This window comes from Lygodium microphyllum, chromosome 15 (assembly GCF_053477565.2).
Source record: "Lygodium microphyllum isolate KBCC chromosome 15, Lygodium_microphyllum_v1.1.10, whole genome shotgun sequence".
Taxonomy (NCBI): Eukaryota; Viridiplantae; Streptophyta; class Polypodiopsida; order Schizaeales; family Lygodiaceae; genus Lygodium; species Lygodium microphyllum.
In genome coordinates, this window is record NC_141149.1 from 93,082,657 (window position 1) to 93,099,215 (window position 16,559).

Genomic DNA, 16,559 nt, shown 5'->3' on the forward strand with positions numbered 1-16,559 from the left:
ACCATGTATAGCAAGAGTGCAAATGGAGAATGGAAGCCCAAAACATTTACTATAAATGATTGGATTACAATGCTACCATCTTGCAGGGGCTCTCATAGAGTGAAAGAAACAAAACAAGGGGATATTAAATATCATTGGAAGGGATGTATATTTGCCTTCAAAATCATGCCTCAAGGCTGGTTTACTTTGGTGCAACATGTTTACATGGCTAGAATATGCACTTGGCTCCACGGTAATGTTTTTCCCAGTAAGCACACTGTAAGTTTGAGTTGTAAAATATATATGAGTAAATGGTTTTGTTTGAAGCATATGCTAAATAATGGATTGTTGGTTGTAGATATCTTTCCATCAACAAGTTTCGAGTGGAAACCTGTGGAGAGCCTCAGTGGAACATTCCATGCCATTCATAAAGAATTTAAAAACATTATTTATGTTGATTAGACTACGATTTTTTTTCATGAAAGTGGAATTTTTGTGTATTATGCACAATATCTGGTTTCTTCAAGAGCAGGTGTGTATGGATACCTTGAAGATCTGCAGTCACCAAGCCTCTCATCTTTGGATTGGAAGATGCCTGATGAAGCAACAATGGAGAGTTTTAAACTCAGAATTTTTCAAGATATTCAAAAGGCTATGACTCTTGGGAGAAGGATCTTGAGAAGAGTATGCTTATCGTGGTTTTTACCCTTGCATGTTTTTGTAGCTTGCTTTAAAACAACATGTTTACAACGAACGAAGGTTTCATGGCTAAGCAGAAATTTTCCAGAGGAAGATTTGGTCAAAATTTTTAGGTCTATGTTGGAAAGTCAAGGAATCTAACCACAAAGGTGATTTTATAAGGTGCAATCTGTGCCCTCAATCACATGGTTTATCCTATAATATATCTCGACAATCTCTTATCATAGGTTTTGATTACAGAAGATACAAACTTAGATTGGGTGCTTGGGTTTCTTTAGATTCAGATATTGATTGCAAGACATTGAAACTTACAGTGCAAGTTATCGCACAAAAAGTAAAGGAGGTGAACATTACTTCAAAGTGGAGTCTTAAGGATGTAAGAGACACCTTGGAGTTTCTAGACAATGTTGGTCCTAGATATAAGTTCAAGGTAAATGGTGCTATAATTGGAAAACGAGTTGAGAGCTTTGCCCAAGAAATTCACTATATGTATATCCTCTATATCACATGCGTTCAAGGCCTATTTATAAATATCCTTATTTGTGAATTTTTTCTTAATAAAATATAACCCTTTTATATTCAATTTGTTAGTAACCCCCTTATATGTCACAAAGCCCAAAAGAGTGGTTGCATGCCCTAATGAGGTGGAGAAACCTGAACCCTTAAAAAGATGCATTTAAAAAATGAGATTGAATAGATGAAGCTATTCATGTGTGTGCAAACTTTTTACTCTTGCCTCTTTGTTTTTGACATAGAAAGAGTAAGGGAGAATTGAGATTGTTGAGACCAAGGGAGTGAGAGTGAGAGTGAGAGTGTGAGGGTGAGGGTGAGGGTGAGGGTGAGGGTGAGGGTGAGGGTGAGGGTGAGGGTGAGGGTGAGAGTGAGAGACCAAGTTATAAAGTCTCCTTTCTTCTCTCTCGTGATCTCCCATGTATATACCCATGCTTATCTCTTACATGCAAATGTTGTATAAGGTTTGACAACCAAGGGAGTGCATCATGGATTATGGAGCTTACAACTTGTGTCTTTCATACTTGAAGAAAGGCCATGCACGCCCACTACATCTATGCTGATCAACCACATGTTTTTTTAGTGTAGGTGGGATTCTTGTTTAGTATGCAAAATATGTGGTTCCATCAAGAGAATGTATATATGGACATGTTGAGGATTTACCATTGCCAAACATTATATCCTTGAATTGGGAGACTTCTGTGATGAAATAATGGTAAAGAGCATCAAAATCAGAATAGCCAAAGACATTCAAAAGGCCACAATGCCTAAAAGAATATCTATAAGAATACACTTGTTGTGGTTTAAATACAAGGCTAGTTGGCTTTCTAATCTTCAAATTTTCTTCTTTTGAGATTTTCTTCTTCTTTGACATAGGTTCATCTTCATCGGTTTCATTCATCATCGCTAGGTTCCTTACTATAGGCTATTTTTTAAATTGCTAGAAGAATTTGAATTCACAAATACCCTCTTCTGCTGAGGCTTTAGAGAAGATGGATCAAAATTCAAAGGAGAAATGTTTGGCATATCTTTCTTTATGGAGGCAACATGAGTCTTTATGGCAGTTGACTTGGCTATGGCCTTACATTTCTTTGTAGGGGGAATAAAAGACTTTTTGGTGGTTGCCTTGGCAGTGCCCTTAACTGCTTGTAGATTTCACCTATCTCTTGGATTTTCCCTTCAAAGATTTAGGAGGAAGAGGGGAGTTAGGGTCCACCAATGTGATTGTCCTGTCCAAAATTATCTGAATATCCCTCATCAACAATATATATCCCTTAGCAAAAAATAAAAGACTTATAATTACCCTATCTATGTTCAAGAACTTTGAATCTATAGTCCTCCAAACATTTGAGATAACTCTCTATAAAAATTATTATTGATGATAGATTTTTGCCATGCCATGAATTCGTGAAAGAGAATTCATAAGGATGACCTCTTGAGCAAGAATATTGAAGTAGATTAGACTCCAATGATCCATGAAAAGAAAATATTAGTTAGCAATAGATATGAGAAAAAATCACCAAAAGTAACTACCTATAAGTGATTTATCTTTCAACATACAGAAAAAAGATACGTGTGTGTATGGCATTATCAAAAAATTTAAAAAATCATGTAATATGTGAACCGGACTTTTAAAAAATATCCACAGACAAAGTGGATCAACAACAAAATCTGATAGTAGCTAAATATCTTTATTCTCTAATATAGTCTTGTCTTTTGGAGATGTACTAAGGTAATTCTCTTTCTCTACATCTCAAGAAACATTCACAACCATTTGGAAAAATAAGTGACTTACATCTTCAATGATAGGCTTTGTCACTTTTCTCAACTTTGAGGGAACATCAAGGATCTCAAAGGCTTTATAATTAGTATTGAGCAAGGCCTTCAATAGTTCGTCAAACCTATATCTAAGTCTGCTAATCATACCAAAGTCCTCATTCCTCAATGTGACCCTGTGTGCATGGGCAGTAGCAATGTTAACATCATTTATGAAAACAATGGTGAATTCCTATGTAGCCTCCTATAAACAAAGTATACCTAAAAGTTGCCACTTCTTATGGAGTCCATCAATTGTGGCAATCCTAGATAATCTATTTGAGATATCCTTGACCACTTTAATCAATGTGGCCTTTGTGATAAGATGGTTGGTTGCTTTCTAGGCTTTCTTGATTTCTATGAAGCACTCTACATATAAAACTACATTAACTTCCTTTTTCTCTTGGGGTTTTGAAGGTTCCTCAACTAGCATAGTTGAAGGCTCACCATGATTTTGGAGTTTGACTGTCATTTGAAGATGTGGCTTTAGGTTGATTTTCAATGGAGACTTGTTGAGGTGTTGTGGGAAGATCTAGGATACTTTGGTCAATATTTTTCTCTAAAGAAATATCAAAAGCTTGTGGATGTGACTACTGGATAATGACTTTTTTTGCAATCTACTTGATCCATGCTCTAGCACAAGTAAGAAGAGCGGGATGAGGAACTTGGAAAGTTGTTAAGAGAATGGTTGTTATGGTGAGAAGGAGATAATTCATGGAGCTTGAGAAACCCTTATCATGTTATTGGAAGAGAAGGCTAGAGAAGGCTTTTGAACGATTATCATTATGGCACGAGTGAGGTAGTTCGTGGAGCCTGAGCTACACTTATCACGCCATTGGGAAAGAGTGAGAAGTGATTGCCATTACAGTGTGAGGGAGGTAGTTCATGGAGCCCAACCAACCCTTATCACATCGTTGGGAAATAGTGAGAAGTGATTGTTGTGCGTGAGGGAGATAATTCATGGAGTCCCGAAGAACCCTCATCATGGCATAGGGGAGTTTATGCGATGGGATGGCCATCATGATGCAAGTGGGACTATTGGCAAGGCTGCATTAGTGGGTGCTATTGTGTCATAGGGGACTCCCAATGGTGGATACCTTGCAAAACCTAGTTGTGCATACCCGACTCAAAACAAAACAAAACAAAGATATAAGATTGAGTTAAATAGTGTAAGCACATTATACATTTTTTACAAGAAAATATAACTTCTAGATATATGTTCAAGCTTAATAGTCTACATCATTGAAAAAAGATTTGCAACATTATTCGCTTTATATAAGTTATATATCTCTTTATTTCTTTGATAAAAAATATATAAACCATTGAGAATTTAGTTGTACTCATTAGCACTTCTTTTGAAAAAAATATTTTTAAAAACTTTATATATTTTAATATGATTTAATAAATAAAAATAGGTTTGCTTTATTTATACAAAATATTTTGTTATATCATAAGTTATAATATGTTGTGATCATGCTATGATATTTACCTTTAGTGAGACCTTATACCTATCACTTATACCTATCATTTGAAAAAAATCCATAAATATCTTGTGCTATTTAAAAATATTAAAAAATCTAAGCATTTTTAAATCTCATTTGCTATTTTTAAACTATTTTACGTATCACCAACCCCTATTCATGTCATTTTTAATGCCCTATTTTTGTGATTTATTTGTCATTCTTTAAGCATATTTTTGGCCACCAACCCTCTATTTGCACCCTTTTGTAATGTTTTTTAAAAATTTATTTATAATTTTTGAATCATTTTTCAATCTTATTTTTAGCCTTAAAATAGTTTTAAAATAGCAAATGAGCCAAAAAAAATCTTTAAAATTTTTTAATTGTTTAAAAGCCCAAGAGATTCATAATTTTTTAAATTTTTTTTTGATAAGTATAAGGTCTCATTAAAAATAAAGATCACCACATTATCACATAGTTGTAAGCATTACTCTAGAGCTGAAAAATCCTTTAAAAATCAAACACTTTAGACAGTTCAAAAAATTTGACAAAACATAGGATTTTCTCATATGGTATGATTTTGGGGTTTGGTGGTGCCACCAATCCCCATAATGATATTGTATGGATAAGTCTTATTTTCTATGATTTTTTATCATTTTCAAACTTATTTTCAAACATTAAGTATTCTAAAAATAAAAAGTGAAGTAAAAAACATTATTTTTTTTTAAAAAAAGTTTCAAAGTATCTTAAAGCATAATAAGGCTATTCTCTTGCTATTTTTTATATCTATCACTACCCAATTTGGACTCAAAACAGACTACTTGTTGAATAGATATTGCATTAGTATATCTTTACTATATAAATTCTATCTTCTTTAGGAGCTTTAAAAATATAGAAGAGGTGTTGAATAGTGATATATTTTTGGGATAATGATGCCAAGAGGAATATTCCACGGTGGATTCCATGAGGTTTTTCAGTGGATTTCGTAAAACTAGAGGCATATTCTACTGTGGATTCCATGATATTTTTTGGTGGATTCTGTAAAACTATATGTATTTTTCGGGGCTTGTACACAAGGTGGATTCCTTGTGCAAGAAGGTGACGAGGACCCTTGTCCTTTTCGGATGTTAGATTAATTTAATCTACATGTGGGTGATTCCACAATAGTCATGTCTCTTGCTTGCATTTAGATAAGTTAATTAAAAATATATTGCACATTCTTGGCCTTTGGTGTCTCTTAATCATAAGTACAATTTGCACCAAAGGGAGCCTAGCCCTCATTATAGCATTCCATACAATGGTTTCTTTAGAGACGTAATCATTTGTTTGCAAAAAAATATGTTGCCAAGGATCTTTTTCTTTCCTTTATGTCCTCTACTTTCATGCAATTAACATTTTCCCCTCTCCTAGGCAAGTGCCAATCCCATGGCACTCATACCATAATAAGTTGAGTGGATGGTGAGAGATGATGGGGATAGGAGGTCCTACTAGAAGAAGGAAAGGAGTAGGTAGTGGGGAACTGCATAGGTTGTGGTGAAGAGTAGATAGTGACTATCATCGAACGATGGATGAAGTTAGGGTACTTTTAGGTTGCCAATGTCGATTGGTCTTTTAGGGATCTAATTTTCCTACCATATTATTATGGTCTTCCTATAAGGCATGTCTACCTCTCTAGTACAATGATGTGTTTGTGATGTTCTTGATGGTAGAAAGATCCTTAAGAAGTGTTGCTATAGTGAAGAAAGAAATTATGTGGCAAGCATGCAACTACTATTTGGTAATCTTTTGAGCTATCTATCCCTATACATGAATGATTTTTCAAAAGAGGTACTCTTGCTCCTCCCAAATGGGGTACCATCATGAAGAGAGCATGATCATATCATATTCGGATAGCCCCAAGTTTATCATGGTGAATAGTTTGGCAAAGCTACAAAACATGGAGTCGAACATTGTAGAAAGTATTTGGATAGGGGCTTCCTATCTGGGTGGATAAATCTTCCACCATTGACCTAGTTGTAGTAAGGTGGATATGAGGATAAGCAGCTAAAATCAAGAGGTTATCTTCCATTTCTAGACTACTAATAGTAACTATATCTCAACCAATCAGATTTGATAGAAAGATTAGTGTACGAATGGGTTATCGATGTTTCTCAAACTGTTCATAGTAGCAACATGTTTGGTAAACTCAAAGTGCACAAGTTCAAAGAGGATTAAGATCCTTTAGAGGCAGAGGGAGATCACCTAGAGGGAGAGGTGGTCCTAGGTAGCAGTCTCATGATTAGTCAAATAGAGACAAATACTTTCATTTACTATGGCAAGTATGGGCATCCAATGCTTGCAACCATTCCTTTGCCTTTAGTATACATAGCAGTATTCATAGCAAGAATTTCAATATCTTAAGTGAACATGTAGCTAACTCTACTTTCTTTTATGACCAACTTACATTTATCATTAAAGTCTTCCACAAAATAACCTTTGGTATTACCTATAGCCCTTACTCAAAGCCATTTGACCAATAGACACTACATTCTTTGTAATGGATGGAACATGTAATACATCTAAGAGATTCTTTGACTGATCATCATGCAAGGACAAGGAAATCTTTTAAATGTGTGAAATTGGGTGGCATGAATCATCATCTGTTTGCACATAGCCTAGATTTTGTAAATCTTGCATCTCTCCAAACCATTTAGCATGGCTCATCATATGATTAGATACACCTAAATCAACATACCATACCTCATCATGTGTCGCGTTTCATGTAATAGCATTCATCATTTGCTGCATAACAAACCAACACTCATTTTTTTATTCTTTTTTTTGTGAAGGTGATGCATAGTTTCCTTGATTGAATTTACCAATGTGGATATCATCCTTCTTAGTATAATGTTGAACTGCAATATAAATTGTTTTGCCACAATAATAACAAACAATACTAGAATTGCTAGAACCTCTCTTTTTCCATCTATATTTTTCTCTAGAGCTCCCCCTGCCTCTAAAGTTACCATGGCCTCTTGATTTGATCTATTTTGCTGGTTATCACCAACACATTTCATGTCATTTCGTCAAGAGCATCTGTCACGTCCTCTTCCTAAACTTGAGCAAAATGGTTAGACCACTTCACCACTTCTTTTAGATGATTCATGTTGCATGTTGATCTTTTCAATGATCATGAGAGACATCAATCCAACAAAAACTGGAAACAACTTCTGTACATACAGAGAAGTGGCAAACAATTTCCAAACCTTCTCATTATTAAGGTCACTCAAAGTAGATGACACCAAATCATCATTATAAAGGATTGCATCAATAGCCACTAAGGTATTTGCGATGCTTCTCACCTTCAAAACATACTCATTTATAGATATCTTTTGTTTCTTCAAGATATTCAATTGAGTTGAAACTTCCGTACCTTTGTGTTTATTGAAAACATATTCTTGAAGATTGTCCAAGCTACATGTGAAGTTTTTACATTTCTGATATGTCCCAACATAGTGTCATTAATGATTGCAGCCAAAACATTGCACTTTTCTCCTTTTTATTCCATTCTTTCCATGCCTTTAACTCTTTTGCAGTCATAGGATTACTTAGTTCTTGTTGTTTTTTTTCACCTGAAATAAACTTATAGAGGCCTTTTATAATAAAGAAGTTTGACACATAAAACTTTCATGATGGGTAGTTGTTCTTGTTCAGCTTCTCAATGATTGTATTTCCACTATTCTCTACTATTGTCACAAAATTGATACGAAACAGCAAGCAAGTTTTCAGCAACCGTTCACAATAAGTGCACACAGCAACACACCAAGCAATCTTTTCCATTGATTGCTCAATAATACATGTAATTTGCAACTTGTTTTGCAAATAAAGATTATTTTTTCTTCTAGAAAAACACCTAAAATTTTACCAATATGAAATCTCTAACCTTTCCATCCACATTCGATTCAATACAACCAAAATTGAAGTATACCCTTAAACTATTGCTCGCAACCTTGCATGCCTAAAATGGCACTCGAATACAGATAGTTTAAAGTCAATATGGCTTGAAGATGTTTGAAAAGTGTGGAATGCAACATGTAGACCATATTAAGATGTGAACATAAGTGATGATGTAAGTGAGCTTTTAGAAGACCATACTATGTATAAAAAGACAATAGGGATTTTGATATACATGATGATCAAATGACAATGTTTGTGAAAATATTGTCACTTTGGGATATTACACTTTACATAATTATTCATTATTAATATGTAAAGAAACTTTAGAGTGGGGGACTAGTTCTTCTCCTTCATTACAATGATATACTTATTATGGGTGATAATAATCATAAGATATAGAAGAGATAGATGTTGTTTATATAGAATTAGTTTATATGAGTCACTTGGGTGAATTGTGTTTTTTGCATAACATTGATGTTTTTGCACAAACCTATGGGATATATAAATACAATATGGTTTAGATATGTTAGAAAAATATGAGATGATATGTTGTAATTCAATTTTAGTTCCATTGAGCTAGAATGTGAATTAAAGTAGTGATATAGGTAAGATGCAATAGAGCTTCTAGAAGATCTTATTTTGTATATGCAAATTGTAGGGAGTTTGATACACATGACTATCATTGGTTAAATTGGCATAATTAGCTTAGGCTGTGTCAATATATGTAATCTATAAGGAAGCAATACTTGGGTGTAAGTAAGATAGAGTCTTAAGATATGTAAGTCCATTATTCACCATGGAATTTTCAAGGTGACTAGGAGATATATGGATGGTTACAAAGTTGCAGATTAGGTTAGAAGTTAGTTTCATGGAAGTTATATCAATGCATATCTATTTAGTGTTTTGGCTTTGGAGTATTTTTATTTTGTGTGGCACTAGGAAGTAATCCATTATTACATGAGTGTGAATGTAGACACATATGAGGTAGTTTGGGTACAAAAGCTAAAGTCACATCTATGCAAGAAAATGGATGGAGCAATAGTCATTTACCCTACAACAAGAGCAACATATAGTTGGCACAAACCTACACTTTCATACTAGTAATGAAATGAATTAAGGTACTCTATCCTTTTGTGCAAAAGAATATTCTAGCAACAAGTGATATTGGTTTGTGAGATCTAGCAAACATGATTAGGTATTTAGCATTTTCACAAAGGCAATGAGTGCATACAAACTCCATATGTCTATAGCTACTTCAGATAGGATATGGGATTGAGCTTGAAGGAAAGTGTTGAGAACCCAATCTCAATATATATGGAGGACCTACCAAGTAGACGGGTCCAATCATTTGTTAATATATCAATCATTACCCAATATTGCTAATGTTTGAATACGAATCATATACAAATAGCATGGCTATACTACCAATGTATCTAGTTTTCTCTTTGTATCCTCATATAGGCCTAGAGTTAGATAATTTTGAGTTCTATAATCTTGGATTTTTTAAAGTGCAAAATTTGTATGATCGTGTTAGGCTTCTACTTGACAAACTTAGCCATGAAGTTTTCCAAGCTCTCTTTATATATACCTCCTTGTGGTGCAACACGTGTTGAAGATATTCAATCTTTTGTCAATATAACATTGATAGAGTATCATGTTGTATCCATGAAAGGCTGGTCTATCCCCAACTTGGATAATACTGACAAGCAAATAGAATAAGTACGTGCCCTTCAAAAAACCAAATGGAAACATATGGAATTACTCGCTAACCACATTCTTGTTCCTTAAACCTAACACCTAAACCATCTATTCCTATAGGAATTTCATTTAGCTTATGAGAAACTTGGCACATCTATCAAGAAAACATAGTTCTTACCCTAAACAGACCTTGCCTCTTGTGGCCTACCCATGCCTCGACATCTTTGGATCTAATATCACAAAAGGAAACCTTCCTTAAGATCCTAGTTGACATTTGGTATGTTATTCCAAAGTTTATATGCTTCAGCATCTTTGGATCTAGCACAAAGGGTAAGCTCCCTTTGAGATCCTAGTTGCCATTTAGCACGTTATTCCAAAGTTTATTAAATGCCACCCTTCGAGATTGTGGTCTTGGCCTCTAAGGCAACCTCCTTTCACATCCTTCCTCAGATTTTCACCCACGAAATAATTATTCATCTCGCCCTCTATCCCTTCTCTTACTCGTCCACACTATTGCACAATTGTGGTGTTTGCAATGTTGAACTATCTACATCATCAAAGGTATCAACCCACATTGCCCCACTTCCAGACATAGACCCTTCATCATTGTTGGATTTGTGCCGATCCTTGTGGACCTAACTAGACGCCTCAAGCATGACCCTTCATCATTGTGGATCTCATTAAACACCTTAAATGTGATGTCCCTATCATTATACATTAAGCACGACCCTTCATCATTGTGGACCTAACTAGACGCCTTAAGCATGACCCTTCATCATTGTGGATCCGATTAAACACCTTAAATGTGATGTCCCTATCATTGTACATTGATGACTCAAAAGCCCAAGTCCCTAACATTGTAAACGAAAGCCTTGCAACAAGAATCAAATGTCGAATTTGTTGGAATATTTCTCTTTAAAGAACCTTAATCACTCCATTGCCTTTCATCAAAGCAAGGTGCTCAACGGATCAAGGCATCACTCTACACAAACTACTTAGAAGCATATCAAGACTTTATTACTAGAAGAGCTTCATCGGTCTATCAGTTTATAAGGGTTGTTTGATCAAAATGGATGTATATCCCAAACTTGCAGCATACTAGCTTAGACTTTACTATATTCATGTATGAGCTCATGCCTTGGCTTATTCAGATACATTATTCTACCTTTGCGCCATTGTATCTACAAAGGCGAAATAGTATAGGGACTACACTAGTGTACAATATTTATGGATGGCTTGGAGATCCTTAAGCAAACTAGAGACAGACTCCCACGTAGCAAGCCATTTTTCCTACAAAAACTTGTTGAGGTAATCATCAGTGGAAGTGTACTTCACATCGGGGTAAAGGTTGGTGGCCTCCACATCGTGTGCGCCGAGCTCAAAATTACACTGGTCACCTTTAATGAGAACATCATGAAGGAGTGCAGGGAAAATGTTTCCTGGAAAGGGAGTCTCTGCAGCAAATCGATACAAAAAGTGACGCATTAATTGCTAGGCACAACCAAAGAGAAGTCAAACATTCGAGAAGACCAGTGGATGGCCTTCGACGGTAAGGCCACTATTCTTGGTGCAAGCATCTCTTACCTTGGATTTTTTTGACTATGTCTTCCTCTGAAACAAACTGCTTTTCGAGTACCTTCCCAACCTTCTTCTCCCACAACGATACCAGCTCATTTTGTGTAAGAATGTTTGCCGATGGCCTAATGTGTAGGGTTTTGTTGAGAGTCCTCGGGTCGTCAATGGCGTTGATAACGAATGTCCCAACGTCTTCCTCGGAGACATTTATGGCTGCATAATGCAAAGGCCAGCGACCCATCAATGGCTTTAGTAGAAGGCACCTAAGCGAATATCAACAAGGCAAAGAGGTGCACACAAAGTTGCATAGTAGAGACATAAAGCTGCTCGGGAGTCGGAGTTGCTGTAAATGAGAGATGAGGATGCAGATGCGGGTGGTGTAAAGGGATGAAGAAGGCAAATCAAGGCTAAGAGGAGGTGTGCGAGAGAGCATGTTTGTGTTTGTTAGTTGCTCCCTTTTTCCTTTTTCTTATCTTGTTCTCCTTCTTTCTTTGTGTGTGTTGCATGTGCGTGCGCGTGCGCGTGCGTGTCCTCTACCAGCGTGCCACAGCCACATGTGCATGGCCTCGAAATCAAGTGGTGAAATCCCTCCCCCCCCCCCCAACTTACTTTTGACGTCTCCGCTCCCATGGATGATCACTTTATCCCTTGGTGGAGATGTGAGGTGTGGTTGGAACAAGTTTGCGACAAAATATCCGGCAAATCCGTTGTTGACAACGTAGGTGTGAGGGATGTGCGCTTCCTCCACGGCACGCCGAATTTGTGCCTTGAGTGCGAACATGGACTTTGCAGGCTCCAGCGCTTGTGCACGATCAACATCGATGCCAAACTCCGACGGGAAAAATCTCTGGAGCAAAAGGGCGGAGGTCAGAAAGTGTCATGAGAATGTATTACCGGTAATACAGACAAAAATCGTGCATCCACTGGGAAGGATGACAGTAAAGGTGCGCGTGTGCAAGAACATGCGGCTCCCAGCTGTGGAGAGCTTGCGAATATTGCAGTGCCAGTTGGATGTGCCCGGATCGATGGCATTACCTTGATAGTCCCTGCTTCTTTGATCGCTGCTATTAGCTTGAATTGCCCGGGTATCTGAGGTCCCGAGACAGTAGAGATAACCACATCCACTTGTTTCAGTGCTGCCACGAGGCTTTCATGGTCTTCCAGTGAGCCCTGTCACGCATCGAAAAATCATGAGGGCTGGTAGTGAAAATGTGGAAACGAAAAACCAGAGGTTTGGGGAAAGATGGGGTAGCTAGCTGTACACGATAGTGACGTGGCTGGCACAGCGAGACAGAGAGAGAGAGCGCGATTGATGCATGTTCCAGCTGACGTAGGTAGTAGAAGTTTACCTGGAGGATGGTGATGCCGGCTGCCTTGAGAGACGCGAGGAGGTCTTGCTTCTTGGAATCACCGGAATTAGTGAGGGTGGAGGGCCGGACTAGGACGAAGGTCCGGTGCTGCGACGCCGCTGCTGCCAAGGCCACGCACTTGCCCAGGTAGCCTGTGGCCCCGATCACCAGCACCTTACTGCTGCTCGACGACATGGTTATAATGATGTGCTTGTAACTGATCTGATTCTCTTTCAATCGCTGATGGCACAAACAAGTTTCCCGATCAGATCGGATTGCAGGCAGGCAGACAGACACGAGAGAGAGAGAGATCAGAGAGCGAGAGTTGTTCGTTCATGTGATCATCATGACGGGGGTTTTTATAAGCAGGAGGCACTACTGATGGTGAGGTTCCCGCCATTCTCACCTCGCTCGAGAGCGAGTCTCACTGATGGGTTTCTGTGATTCATCTTCTCAACGCTGACGTTTGACTCACTCGGTTTCCGGAGGAAAAACGGCCCAGCGTGGGTCACCCGTTGGACTTGTGCGGGGATGCTTTCCACCCCGTTTGACCCAGTGTTGCTATCTGTCGTTGCTTGTGGGTTTAATGAAGCACGTGGAGACTCGGGAGAGGCTGGGTACCATACCAAAACGTGCGGCCTCCCTTCTTTTGTGGATCTAAGCACGTTATAACTATAACGTCGGCACACCACAAAAAAGTGCTTTTACGCAGCAAAGCCAAAAAAGTGGGTTCTTTTGAAGAAGGTTCTAGAAGCTTCACGAGTAAGATTGAATGAGTCTCGCTTCTTTTGAAGAAGGTTCTAGAAGCTTCACGAGTAAGATGGGCAACTTGACAATCCAAACCTACATTGTCTGTGCTAAAGTAAGGCACGTGTGTAAGAAGGTTCTTATTTTTGCCACAAAAGCTGCACCAAGCTAAGGTGGGCAAGTTGACAATCTGAACCTATGTCGACTCTGTTGAAGTAAGGTACATCTATAAGAAGGTTCTTATTTTTGCCACAAAAGGTGCACCAAAGTGTAAGATGGGCAAGTTGACAAGTCAAACCTACGTCGATTGTGTTGAAGGGACTTGTTTCTCGAGACACACAGCGCTAAAACTCAAACGCATCGAGCATCATCCCTGCGTCTACAGCATGATCTAATCTAATCATGATGGTACTCTCACGGGCTGGCCTCTTGCAATGATGTCACTAATAGTCAGGCTGCATATGACCATCATGGTGTGGCCCACCCTTCTCTCGTATTGGCTTCTGTGTTGTTCGAGGAGAAATGACAATAGACACATCACTTTTCTGGCCATGGCACGGTCCGGTGTCATGTACATGAAAGTATATTCACGCCTCTGAATTCCCACTCACCACTAAACTGTATGTCCTAAATTCGAAAATTTATCCCAATTATATGTTTAATTGGTGGACCTTAACTGTTCTCATCGCACATCAATTTGAAATCAGAAAAGTTCATTTCTGCATTTCTTAAAATGTTTGACATTGTTATGCATTGCCATGTCAACTTGCCAATGAACCAAGAAAGCTACCCCTCCAGATTGTCAATGTAGAATCCATACACATGGATGCACGATTTGACTACTCATGTCAAAATTTTTGTTGTGCAATGGATGACAACGGCATAAATAAGGCAAGCATTTCTTCTCCTTTCTGAAGATTCGATCATCTCAAACTTTGACTCCATCCCTCGCGAGGTATCAAACAACCCAAGGATTTGTTATTCTGGTTTCGACTTCTTATGGCCGAAACCTCATGTGTCTCTACATCTTTATAATACACTATATGTACACCTCCTTGTTACACAAACGTATATAAGTGACTTCATCCAGAAATGTATGGCTACAACAAAAATAATTTCAACTTGCATGGATTGTTACTCCCTTGTCCTCCTAATGATGCAGCTCATTGACTTGGAAATGATACATATAACCAAACATAATTGAGGTCTCTACACTAGTTACTAAGCAAGGCTATCATAAAGCGATGTCTCCCAACAATGTTGTAATCCATTAAGACAACAAACTAAGGTGGAGGAGCTTCTTCTTAAGAACAAATCCATCCTCCATCAATAGCCTGGTCCTAAGGGGTTGCTGGAAAAGATGTAGAGATTGCACACGTCGTCTCAACTCGAGTACATCAGAATGAGTTACACCTTGGAAATAATTATCTTTAAGCTCCAATCCAAGTGAATAAAAGCCCCCATGCCTGTTATAACTCTTATTGCTTCAAAAGATCAACTCACCTATGGCTCCTATATCTCTCACCTAGTTGGAGCCTTATACTCTTTCTCTTAACCATCTAAAATTCTTTCCTTGCTCCTCATGGAAGCAAGAAACAAAAAAATCCAAATTTATAGTAGACTCTACTACCTATCTTTTGCATATTGTGGTCCAAACTACATGAGGTGCTTGTTGGTGTTCTTACAATCCAAACATGGCTCCTCAAGCCACTCCCCACTACAACATATGAAGGCTATATTGACAATATTTAAGGTGTGAATTTGTGCCAAATTGTTTGACAATGTCAAGCCCTACAATTGGAATACAAGTCACTGAAAGCTTTGGTGTAAATATGATGGCATTTACACCAATATGTGCAATGGAATATACCTTGAAACAAATTTCATAGAATACTAAAGATACTAGCAATGCTTGTATCAATGTGTGAAAGAGAACCTTACTGATCCATATACTAATAGATGTAGAGGAGAAAAAAAAACCCAATGATTTGGGTCCTAACATGGCCATATCCCAATTATCCATGTCTACAATCTTATCAAGCATTGACTGATATTTAGACCTATATGAATGTGCATCGAGCATTGTTTATGAGATTAGAACCAACCACATGCTATAAGAAATTATATATGATAACATTACTTAGCTCAATGCCATCTTCTCGCCATCTTGAAGGACAATTTAAGAAGAAATCGAAAAGTACCAAATAGTATCACTCTTTATATTACAGCATGTACATGAATGTAGATAAAGCTTTGGAAGCCAAGGTTTGTTGGTTTATGTACAAAACATGAGGACTACCCTTGCCAAAACCATTTGATTCACTTGCTCTTGATTCCAAGTTTCCCTCATCAATGTCGTTTGCATAAATAAACGAAACATCTTACACGTTAACAATATGAAAAAGATCATAGTGCTTATAATTAAAATTGCACAAGGTTACTAAACACTAGAAGCACACATGACCAACTTGTTAGATATGTTCAATGCCCCACCCTCATAAGGTGCCACCAATGATCCATGGTGCTCAAAGTTGTAAGGTCCCCCATTATGAGGAGAAGCCAAATGTGAGCCCAGATATTGGTTGAGTCTTGACTTGTATGTCAAATGAGATCTATGTGATTAGATGGCAAAAAGGTGACCGTTATGGGTCTAAGCTTTGGGTTAGATGGAGTAGTTAAGCTCATAGCAACTCGAGGCACATTGCATTGAGTTGCGAGGTAATTAGGGAGTTATTAGGGGCCCCTATTTTGGGGTCTGGGGGCCACAGAAGCAGCCCTTGGTGGCTGGGGG

The 16,559-nt window shown here is 37.8% G+C and overlaps 1 protein-coding gene across 1 annotated transcript; it reads right to left on the reverse strand.

Annotated features, from left to right (window-relative positions):
• Positions 1–11,092: 11,092 nt before the first annotated feature.
• Positions 11,093–13,474, reverse strand: LOC148024768 (phenylcoumaran benzylic ether reductase IRL1-like). Its single transcript, XM_087694421.1, has 5 exons — positions 13,022–13,474; positions 12,708–12,842; positions 12,282–12,519; positions 11,682–11,885; positions 11,093–11,551 (listed from the first exon to the last, which is right to left on the reverse strand). The coding sequence occupies exons 1-5, from the start codon at positions 13,214–13,216 to the stop codon at positions 11,388–11,390; spliced, it is 936 nt and encodes a 311-aa protein (XP_087550547.1). The 5' UTR covers positions 13,217–13,474; the 3' UTR covers positions 11,093–11,387.
• Between the last annotated feature and the right edge of the window lie 3,085 nt (positions 13,475–16,559).